We start from the raw sequence: 12,910 nt of genomic DNA, 5'->3' as shown, positions 1-12,910 counted from the left end.
CCCTTTTGACGAAGACAAAAAGTCCTTTAGGCCAATGGAGCCCCCTGGTATATAACTGGGCGGTGCCCGCTGATAAATCCCCCCGACCTTTTTTCGACTTTTCTCAGTGAGCCCCCAGGGTGCATATTTTTTCCTGGGTGGATCAATTGGTTTTGGATAAAAAAAAAAAATTACCAAATTTCATGAAATTTACTTATTTATCTCCAGTGCTATATGATATGACAATTCTGCAGATTATAGTAGTGCTTTGGTGGGGGTGGTTGCCGAAACCCCCAACCACTACGGGACCACCTCAGACCGGTTCTATGGCTTTCCCGGGACGAGTCGGGCCCATCATTCCCATCCTAAGGACAAAAGCGTGGGGGGCCCTGATGCGTCGGGGGACAGCTTCGAGTTCGAGACTGGCAATGGCATAAAACGTGGGGAAAAATCCCCCTCGGGCCCTCTGGCGCGGTGGCAATCAAGGGGGGGGCGGAGTACAATACCTGACCGTTTTTGATACATTTTGCTTTTTTTGTGATATAAATTTTTCCCAAAAATTTAAAATTTTGTACAACTCCATAATCTTTTTTTTCTTTTTTGCAATTTACTCTTTGATTTGGATCATTTTTCACTTTCCCCAGGGGCTCTCCCGCCGACGGACTTTCGTCGCCGACGGCTGGTTACCGCGTGGAGCCGACCGCTCCCCAGCCCCACCCCCCCGCCCAGCCATCGCCCAGATGGGAAAAGGGTCGTCGGGAGGGCCCAGGCTGCGGGTTGACCGGGCGCTACCCCCTCTCCTTGACTAGCTATGGATCCCAAAAATAAGATTTTTAAAATATGTTAAAATTCAACGTATTTTTTATGGGGAAAAGAGACAATAAAGCAACAAATGATATATGTTTTTTTTTCACTTTGACCTATATATGCTTCTTTATAATACAGTAACATATCAAAGATATGCTAATCATGTGCTACATGAAATCAGGGAAAAATCCAAATTTATACATCTGATAGGTATAATTATCACATAAATTTTAAACCCACATATGTAATTTAAAAAGAGAGTATAAAGATTGTTTAAACGCAGTGTTTTAAAATTGTTTAAAGACAATAATTAAAAAATAATAAAAAATAAAGTATGTAGACGGGTATCACTACCTATCTTTATTAGGTATATATCTACTTGTCTGCCTTTCTATGTACTGTATGTGCCTCATATATATGGGTAAACATACACAAACATACACACAAACACACACACACACACACACACACACACAAAAACCAACAGGGGCAAACCCCACAGACAACACACACACACACCAACACCACCACAACACGAAGAACACAAACACACACACACACACGCAACATAAACAGACACTCAATATATTAATTTTAAAATAAAATATTATATATATATATTATTATATTTAATATCAAAATTGTTCAAAAAATTTTTCATATTTTTTTTTAAAAACTAGTGATCTACCTTTATTATTTCACAATACAGCTTCCTTTGTAAATACAACTTACAACTTTTATAAAAGTAATTTACTTTAAAACGCGTGAAATTAATTCACGCGAGTGTAATTAACCAATATATATATATATAATATTAATATATATATAATATATTAATATATTTTATAATTGTAGATATATTGGTTTTTATATATAAAATACACACACACACATAACACACCACACACACACCAACCCCACACACACAAATATATTAAAATAATAATATATATTATATATAATATATTATAAAATTTTAAAATTATATATATTATTAATATATATATAAAATTATATATAATATAATTATATTATATATATATATATTGGTGTGGGTGGGGTGTGTTGTTGTGTGGTGTGTGATGTGTGTGTGTACAAATCGTGGTGTGTTTATGTATATAATACTTATATAACATATATCCCCTAAAAAAAAAACCCAATTTATATATAACATATATAAAAAATATATATATATCTATATAATAATAATATATATATAATTATATTTACATATAACATTTGTGTGGGGTGTACACGTTGCATAAATAAATATATTAATATATATCTATATATATAATTTTTATATAAACACCGCCACATAACATGTTTAACACATGTATGTTTAATCAAACTATATTATTATTTAATATATATTACCATATATTTACATATACATACATACTATTTTATTTTAAAATAATATAAATATTATATATATATTTTAAAATATATTTTATTTTATCCCTAAACCCTATATAATATATATAATATATATATATATTATATATATATATATATATTATATAATTTTAAATAATATATATATTGGTTATGGAGGACAATATCATCATACAAGCGGTGCTAGGATAGCCAAGTGACGGGGGGCTGAAATTCCCAGAATAAGATGTATTTTGAAAACCCTATTTTATTTTCAAGTAACATCTAACGGTATACAATAGGTTATTACGTTTTTTTTTTTTTTTTTTTTTGGTAGGGGCAAGTTTAGTGGATAATGAGTTTTATTGCAAATCTGAATGCTTTTCACATAGGCCTGTTTCCACTGGTAGAAAAAAAAAATATATGTACTGTGATCTACTCTCTTTCATAACTTTCGTGTGTTATAATAATCCAACACACACACACACACACACACACACACACACACACACACACACACACACAAACACACCAATAATATATATATTAAATATAATATATATATATATATATAATATATATAATAAATATAAACACACACACATAAAACACACAAACAGACACACACGAACCCATCCCACACACACAACACATTCTCGAGACACACGCATAAATAGTTTCATATTTTCCCATATTATATATATATTATATATATATATATATATATATATATATTAAAATATATATTTTTTTTTTTTTTTTTTTTTTTTTTTTTTTTTTTACAGCCATTTTTTCCCAAACTGCAGGAAATCGGCCTCCCTCAAATCTTATTTCAGAGGCTATTTGGCAGTCTCACCCTTGCCTGATTGGGTGCCCTTCTAATCAACCGCGGTCCAGGAGATTTTTTTTTTTCTCGCCCTGAGATCGAGCTCCAAGTAGCAGTCGGTGCAAAGGCATTTTTACCACTGCCCGGCGGGTTTTTATTGAATTCGGGAACAGGGGGTTTCGGAGTGCATTTACATAATAATATATTATATATATATTTTAAAATATAAAATTAAATATATATATTATATTTTTAAATTTTACATAAAATATTTTACAACAAACCACACACACACAACACCCCCACCCCAAAAACACCACACACCCCACCACACAACACACAAAAAATAATATATATTAAATATATAATTAATATATTTATAATAATATATATAATAATATAATATATATTTTATTATATATGTGAAACACCACACCCCACACACACATAATACCACAAAAAACCACACACGACCACAAAACCACACAACACACCAACACCACACCTTTATATATTTAATTTTATATATATAATAAACATATTAATATATAATATATATATATATATTATATAAATTTATATATATATATATTATTATATATATATATATATATATATATTTTTAGTGTTGTGTGTTTTTGGTGGGGTGTGTGTTGGTATGTGTGGGTGTGTTGTTGTATGTGTGTGGGGTGTGTGTGGGGTGTTTTTATCTTTGTAAAAGTAAAAATATGTAATATTTTATTATAGTAATATAGGCATACACACCAACACCACACACACACACCAACACACACCCCAAAACACACCACATATTATATTTTTTATATATATATATATATATATAATTTAAAAATTTTTGGTGTGTGTGTTGTGGGGTGTGTGGGGGGTTTGTGTGTGGTGTGCCTAGTCTGTTTTTGTGGGGCATACAACTATATAAAACATATATAGATAGATAGATAGAAGTATATACATAAATTAATTAAAAATATATAAAAATTTTTTTTTTCTCTTTCTCTCTTTCCCTTGAAATATTATATATAATTATATATATTTATTATAAAATTTTAAAATAAAAGCGTGTGTGTGTAGGTTTGTGTGTGTGTGTGTTTTTGTGGGTTTTGGGTGTGTGTTTTTATGAGGGATTATACATATTATACAAAAAAACTATTATATGCATATATTACATACTTTTTATATTATTATTTTAATATATATAATATATATACTATATATATATATAATTAATATATTATATATATTTTATGATATATATATATATATGAACATTTTAAGATAAAGAAAAAAAGGAAGGCGACCCGGGAAACACTCCATCTATGTTTGAGAAAATAAATTAACATTGTAGAAAAGAAACCCTTTTTGGCTTTTGTGTACATCATGTCAAACTTAATATGTTCAGCGAGAAAGCAGATTTTGAGGACAAATGTATCCGCAAGAATGGAAGAATATACTAATTATAGGGTCGATTTTTCATTATGTGTGTGTTGGTGTGTGTTTCAGTTTAAATTTTTAAAATTATTAATATATATATAAAATATATTAATTTTTAATATATGAATTAAATTACAATCATATATTTTTTCATTTTTATTTTAAATATTTTCATACATACCAATTTATATATAATATAATATAGATCCCTTTTTTTAATATAATATATATAAAAATAATCTATATAATATGTTGTGTGTGTGTTGTTGTGTGTGTGTGTTTGGTTTTGTGTGTGTTGTTTATCCTTAGATAAAAAGGTATATAACTGAAAATTATATACTACTCAAGAAGGGAAAGGAAAGAAATGTTATTCATAGTTTTTATATTGGTTTTCTTCCATACAATAGTTCATTACTAAGCACATCATGGGGATCCATAGTAGTCTTAGGGGCAGAGTAACGTCCGCTAAAAGGGTGCAGCTCGCGTCCTCCCGACGAGCCTTTTCGATCTAGCGATGGCGTGGGCGGGGGGGGGGTGGGGGTGGGGAGCAGGTCACTCGACCGGGAACCGCGTCGTCGGGACGAAAACCTCGGGGGGGGAGCCTCGGGGAAAGTGAAACTGAACAGAAAAAGGAATTTGATTACAAAAAAAAGTAAATCAAATTTATTTTTAAAACAGGATCACGTTTTTTATGAGACTATAAATCCACAAAAATTGAAAAAAAATCAAAAAGGATCTGTTTGTACTCACGACCACCCCCCTTGCATTGCCCCCTGCGCCCGATGTCCTTTAGGGGGACCTTTTTCCTCACGTTTGATGCCTTGCCGGGCTCGAAACCCAAGCTGTATATCCAGACGCATCAGGTCCCTTTACGGTCGTCCTTCAGTATGGGAATGACTGGACTGGGAATGCCATAGAATCCGGTCTGAGGTGGTCCGTAGTGGTCTGGGGCTGCAGCAGCCGTCGCCACCAAAGCACAAAGTAAAATCTGCGGAATTATCGTTGTCATTTAGAAGAGGAAGTATATAAAGTATTTTTAATCTGTTAATATATTTATCAGTATATCTAAGTCAGATCGACAGACTTTAATATGCGTATTGCCTGTAAGCTTACTGAGAACATGTTGAAGAGGATCAACTTAATGGAAGTATAGCACGACGCTCCAGTTATATACCAGGTGGCTCTAACTGCATGCACGGACTTCCTGCCTTCGTCAAGGTGAGATTTCAAGCCCTCGTGCCTCTCTTTTCATTTGTCATAATATAATTTTTTTCTCACTATTTACAATGCATTAGGGAAATGTGTGGATTATGTACTTTACAATTTTCTGTACGGATCTAGTCACATTAATTATTAATTCGTAAATAATGGTAATAAGAAATTAATTTGGCATTAAGCTAAAGAAACACCTCCCCTTAATTTGTGGTTATAATTCAGAGTACATTCAGTCAGTCTGTAATGATTTCAATTATTATATAAATATAATCTTATATAAACGATCTGCTTTATGTGTTTTATTCTAATAATTGTATATATTTATAAAATAATGTATATATGTATATATATATACATATATAATTTTTTATGTATATATATATATATATATATATATATATATATATATATATATTTGTGTGTGTGTGTAAATATTTACATATATATAGATAGATAGATAGATATTCATATACATACATATATATGCCCATTATATATATATATATATATGTATATAGACATATTATATATATAGTTATACATATATATGTGTGTGTGTGTGTGTGTGTGTGTGTGTAAAGATCAAATCCAGGGTTCTTTGTTCATAAGTGGGAAAGTTTACTACTTGTGACAGATGGAGCTCATTTTGCAGGTCGAAGGTGTCTGTTTCATTAAAATCACCACATAGTATCATCTTGCATGACGGGTATCGCACACGCAGAAGGTCAGTGGTGTGAGTCAGGTGGCTGAGTAGCAGTTGTTTGGTGGAGGCTCGTGGGGGGTGGTAAATCACACAGCAGATAAGGGACGCGGCGAGACGAGGGTGGTGAGGAGGGCTGACCTGCACAAAATGTCGGTAGAGTTTAGCTGGTTGCTTGTTCCTTGTCCGGAGTATGGGTATGCACCGTTGAGTGTGACGGCCTCCTTTGCTACCAACGGGGCATGAAAACGTCTAAATTCTTTAATCTTTGTATCACTTCACTGTCTGGGTATCCACAACTGTGTTTAAGAAAATATAATGTTTTCCTGTTGTACCAAAGAAGCACCATGCTTAAAATCAGCGGAACACAAATCCAGAGAAAGAGGGAAGGGAGCGAGGCAGTGGGTGGGGGCCGATGTATCGCAAGTAAAATTCAATTTCTTAGAATGTAAACCGACTCTATGGAATTCACTGAAAATCACTGAGTAGTCACTGCACAGCACCTGTACTAGCCTAAGTGAAATCTAAAATTTCCAGAAGGAGCAGAAAAGCAGGTGAGACCAACAGCCAGCCTTGGCTGCCCAGGAGCGCCGACTTGCACGTCCGTCTTGTACGGCGTCAGGTGAAAATGTGTTTATGTTTATGTGTGTGTGTGTGTGCCAAAAAAATATATATGTATGTATGTGTATATATATACATATATGCCCATATACATATTATATATATAAATATGTATATATATATATATTGTATACATATATATATATATATATATATACACATAAATACATAGATAAATATATATATATACATATACATACAAACCACACACACACACACACACACACACACACACACATATATATGTACACGCTTGAAAGGTGGTTTTTGACCATTAACCATGACGTGGTTCTCATGCTCAGCATTACGTTGTTCAACCGTTGAATGCTCTAGTTTGAATTCCACATCCACCACCTGCTAACCGTGGCTTCACGTATTCCAGATCCTGTAGGTAATTGAGGCGAAGTTCCTGGCCCAGGGGAGCAACGCGCCGGCCGGTGACTTGAACTCTCTAACTCAGTTTTTGATATTTTCATAGTCCTCCCCAAGAAAGCTGGTGCAATTGAATGTGAATTACACATGTGATAAAAATTCTACTCCACATTCTGATGATAAAACCTGAGATAGGAAAAGAACAGTTTGGGTTCGTAAAAGATGCTGGCACAAAGAATGCAATCTTCGTACTGAGAATGCTATCGGAAAGAGCTATCGAGATGCAGAAGGATTTATACGTGTGCTTTATTGATTATACAAAGGCTTTTGATAAAGTGCAACATGAAGAGCTTTTCAATATGCTAGGAAGTTTAGATCTGGATGGAAAGGATTTAAGAGTTCTGCGCAACCTCTACTGGGGACAATCGGCATGCATGCGAGTAGGAGATGACACAAGTTCATACACCAACATTAGAAGAGGCGTTCGACAGGGATGTGTGCTTAGCCCAGATCTCTTTAACCTTTACAGTGAGATTGTCCTTCGTGAAATATCAACATTACAGGGGATTCTTGTCGGAGGCCACAACTTAAACAACTTGAGATATGCCGACGATACGGTGTTGATTGCAGAGTCAGAAGAAAAGCTGCAAGAGATACTAGACAAAGTGGTTGAAGCCAGCGAAAAGAAAGGGCTTACCATAAACTGTAGAAAGACAGAATGTATGATAATCAGCAAACAAAAAGTTGCTAAACAGTGTAAGATACAGATTGGTGACATCTTAATAAAACAAGTACAGAAATTCAACTATCTTGGCAGCATGATAACGGAAGATGACAAATATGATCAAGAAATTAGAAGACGAATTGGAATGGCAAAAGCTGCATTTGAAAAACTGGGCAAAATAATGAAGAACAACAAAATTTCTATGTCAACAAAAATCAGAATGCTGAACTGTTATGTGTTTTCCATCCTCACGTATGGTAGCGAATGCTGGACTATTTCACAGGATATGGAGAAACGAATTGAATCGGCAGAGATATGTTTTCTCAGGAGAATGATGAGAATATCTTGGACAGATAAAATATCAAACCAGGAAGCGCTGGAGAGAGCAGGAACAAAGCATTTTCTTCTGAAGAACATCCGAAAGAGACAGTTGGAATTTTTGGGACATGTAATGCGAAAGGAAGAGCTAGAACATCTTAGCATGACGGGCAAGATCGATGGAAAACGAAGCAGGGGCAGACAAAGACTAGCCTACACAGTAAGCATAAGTAGATGGACGAGTATAACGGAACATTTATTATTATGAAAATATATGGCCATATTAAAAAATATGTAAACACATGCGTAAACAAATCTATCTATATCTCTTTTTAAATGTACATATGCTTGTGTATATATGTATGTGTATATAATATACTTATGAGATGTAGCCCTTTTTGGCCTGCGTTAATTTTTAAGTTCAATTCTGAAATTTGATTAACTGCAATAGTAGTGAAGTATTTTACCCCGTGAAAAAAATGAATATATAAATTGGGATTTTCCCCTGATTTCGTGTAGCACATGATCAGCATATCATATATATTTCTATGTTACTGTATTATAAAGAAGCATATATAGGTAAAAGTAAAAAATATATATATATAATTTGTTGCTTTATTGTTTCTTCTTATATACAATACGTCAGAATTCGATACATATTTTAAGATCATATTATAGGTATCCATAGGTAGTCCGAGGGGCAGAGTAACGCCCGCGCAAGGCCGCAGCAGCTGCGTCCTCCCGACGAGCCTTCTCGATCTGGGCGATGGCGTGGGCGGGGAGGGGGTGGGGCGTGGGCAGCAGGTCGGACTCAACGCGGTAACCAGCGTCGTCAGCAACGAAAGAGACATCGGCGGGGGAGCCGTCGGGGAAAGTGAAACTGAGTAGAGAGAGTGGAGGCATGATAAGGTGATGTCAGACACAAATTCACACAAGCACATCTTCCCGTAAAACTGGTAGAATCGATGTCTGCAGATAAGTATGTGGTACAAAACATATATATTATCATACCAATTCACCGATTAGAATATATTTCAAAACGAATCATGCTTTGTACTCACGACCATCCTCCTTGCATGGCCACTGCACCAGACGGTCCTTGAGGGGCACCTTGTTCCTCACGCTTGATGCCATTGCCGGTCTCGAACTCGAAGCTGTACACTCCTGATGCGTCAGGTCCCTCACGCTCGTCCTTCAGGATGGGAATGACTGGACGGGACTGCGCCCCGGGAATGCCATAGAACTTGGTCGGAGGTGGTCCGTAGTGGTCTGGGGCTGCAGCAGCCGCCGCCACCAAAAAGCCGACGAACATCTGCGGTTAATTAAGAACATAACAAATAACATGCTTGTATCACAAGGCCAGTTAACAATGGCATGTTTTCTTCTCACAACTTAAATTAATCACGGTTTCAGAACAATATCAGTAACAGATATTCAGTGCCTGAGAATTTACCAAGAACATATTGGAGTTGGTATCTGTATGCCAATTGCAGCGTCGCGCTCCAGTTATATATACCAGATAGCTCGAACTGCATACACGGACTTCCTGTTTGCGTCAAGGTGAAGTTCCTCCCCACAGACAAAGTTTGATATTCGCAATCATACCTCAGTTAGACTGTGGATCTATCCATCTTTCGTATAAAGTGAATTGTAGCAACAATCGCAGCTTGGAGTCTACTTTATGTTCTATTAAGTAAGAGTGTAAAGGCAAACATTTACATAAAACAAAAAACAAAACAAAAATAGAGTAAAGAGTGTCACTTGTGAGTCTTGTGGTTTTCGTGATTTAATTGGCTTTTGGTCTTTAAAGAATGTTAAATATATTTTAATTTCTTGACTTTTGCAAGTGACCTTTAATATTTTCAGATACAACATCCATTATTATGTTTTTAACATATAACAAACGGGTCCGTTTAACCGGTGCACATACGTTTTAGGCCCTACTCGCAGGAGATGAGTTTGACAGATGTAAGGATTGTAATGATGAAGAAGAAAGTGAAGAAGATCACGGAAACACTTCGTCTATGTTGATAAATAGGATATAACATTGTAGTATTAAGCAACCCGTTTGTTTTGAGTTTCATCAACTTCAATCTATATACATGTATACAGTCGCTGAAACAGATTTAGAAATTAATGTAGTCCTAAGAAGAATGGAAGAATACACTAATTGCAATGGCTGATCAATCATAAATACATACACACAAACATTGCAAGCGTTTGCATAGACACCCGGTGCACTATCATGGGTACCATTGACCACTTTGTGCATAGTCATGGTTTGTGTAATGTGTAAAGATAAGTGAAAACAAGATAAATACCATCTTTAAAGTGAAAGGTGTTTATCCCAGCGCGACGATTGAAAAGAGACACCTCATTATCTGCTAAATATAATCATGTTTGCAAAAAAAAAAAAAAGATGAATGCGTTTAGTTTAAAGAGGAAAGGTTTCCAATTTTCATAAGCGATAAAGTAATGATAAAGAGTTCCTAATCAACAAATTCGTTTTCATGAATCTTAGAATTTTTTATGAGAAAAGACGAGATAATTCTTTCGCATAATAGTAAATCGACAACCTGGGGAACTAGAATCGGCAATTTTCCTGGTTTTCCCCATTTCACATGACAATGACACAAGCATTATTTTTACATAAAAAAAAAAATGCTCTGGAATCTACTCATTACTTTCTTCACGTGCGAGATGAAGGCCATCAACTTGGGCCGTCTAGTACTTAGGAAATAAAAAGTGTTAGAATCTAATTCAGAAAGTTCTCGACTTCAGCCTAAGCTGATTTCTTGGGAATTAATAACATTACATAATGTTGGCAGGTTAAACTTTCCCTGAATAAATTAATCTCCCTATCTTAGTCTGCTCAGACTCAATCATTGTTTCTATTGTAGTGTAACACGCACACATGTATATGTGTGTATGTATGTATGTATATATATACTAATTTGTATATATAATATATATGTAATATTATTATATAGATATATAAAAACATATATATATATACTTACATATATATAGTATATAAAAATTTTATATATATGTAAATTTTATAATATATAACTGTACAAGTTTAATATATCTTACATATGTTTATAGATAACGACGATAGTATACGGTATCTATATACATATATTTATCATATATCATATACCATTTATATTAAATAATGATGTATTATATCGTAATAATATACATATGTTACTAATATGATATATTATTATTTTTCCTTTCATAATATACATAACATTTTTTTAATTATAAAAATATATATATATATTAATATATATATTGTGTGTGTGTGTGTGTGTGTGTGTGTGTGTGGTTGTGTGTGTGTTGATTATGTATCTATCTATCCATATATATATATATATATATATATATATATATATATATATATATATATATATATATATATATATTTTTTTTTTGTGTGTGTATATATCAAAGCCTTAGATAATAAAAGTATACTTGAACTATTATATTCTACTAAGAGATATTTAATAAAAAGAAATACTATTCATGGATTTTATATTCTGGTTATCCTTATATACAATAGGTTATAATCGATGTACATTATCAGAACACATCAAGGGTATCCATGGGTCGTCCGAGGGGCAGAGTAAAGCTCACTCAAGGCGGCAGCAGCTGCGTCCTCCCGACGAGCCTTCTCGATCTGGGCGATGGCGTGGGCGGGGAGGGGGTGGGGCGTGGGCAGCAGGTCGGACTCCACGCGGTAACCAGCGTCGTCGGCGACGAAAGTCACGTCGGCGGGAGAGCCATCGGGGAAAGTGAAACTGAACAGAAAATAGGAATATTGATTCACAAAGAAAGTAGATCATATTCATTTAAGACAGGATGCACAGTTAATTATGCGGGAGCTATAAAATCCACAAAACATTGAAAAAACTGCTTTGCACTCACGACCACCTTCCTTGCATTGCCACTGCACCAGATGATCCTTGAGGGGCACCTTGTTCCTCACGTTGATGCCATTGCCAGTCTCGAAATCGAAGCTGTACACTCTCTTTTCATTTGTCAAAAAATACATTTTTCTCACTATTTACAGTGCATTAGGAAAATATGTGGATTATGTATTATGGAAAGTATTTACTCACGGCATTTCCTGTAGTGATCTAGTCACATTACTTATTAATTCGTAAATAATGACAATAAGAAATCAAGACCCCCCCCCCCCTTTCCTTTCTGGTTAAAACTCAGAGTGCATTCAATCATACACAAAATATGCAATTATTAGAATTTCATTTCATCAGGGATATTCTTAAATTAATTAATATACTTATGAACATATATATTTAAAATACACTTTTAAAATTTAATATTACATTGATATATTTTACCCCAATTGATAACATACTTTTTTTTAAAAATTTTTTTTACAAAATAGAAAAATTTTTTTTTAACAAAATTGGTTTTTAGACTATAAAAAAGAAATATAGTATACACATATATACAGTATATTATATATATTATATTAAAATTTATATATAAA

The 12,910-nt window shown here is 33.9% G+C and overlaps 1 protein-coding gene and 1 pseudogene across 1 annotated transcript; both read right to left on the bottom strand.

The window, feature by feature from the left end:
* Positions 1-9,060: 9,060 nt before the first annotated feature.
* Positions 9,061-9,850, bottom strand: LOC119580632 (cuticle protein AM1199-like). Its single transcript, XM_037928739.1, has 3 exons — positions 9,842-9,850; positions 9,450-9,700; positions 9,061-9,268 (listed from the first exon to the last, which is right to left on the bottom strand). Exons 1-3 carry the CDS (start codon positions 9,848-9,850, stop codon positions 9,061-9,063), a joined length of 468 nt encoding a protein of 155 aa, XP_037784667.1.
* A 2,001-nt stretch (positions 9,851-11,851) lies between these two features.
* On the bottom strand, positions 11,852-12,448 carry LOC119580631 (annotated as a pseudogene).
* Positions 12,449-12,910: the final 462 nt, after the last annotated feature.

The sequence above is a fragment of the Penaeus monodon genome, chromosome 14, assembly GCF_015228065.2.
Source record: "Penaeus monodon isolate SGIC_2016 chromosome 14, NSTDA_Pmon_1, whole genome shotgun sequence".
Taxonomy (NCBI): Eukaryota; Metazoa; Arthropoda; class Malacostraca; order Decapoda; family Penaeidae; genus Penaeus; species Penaeus monodon.
This window is presented reverse-complemented; position numbering and strand designations above follow the sequence as displayed.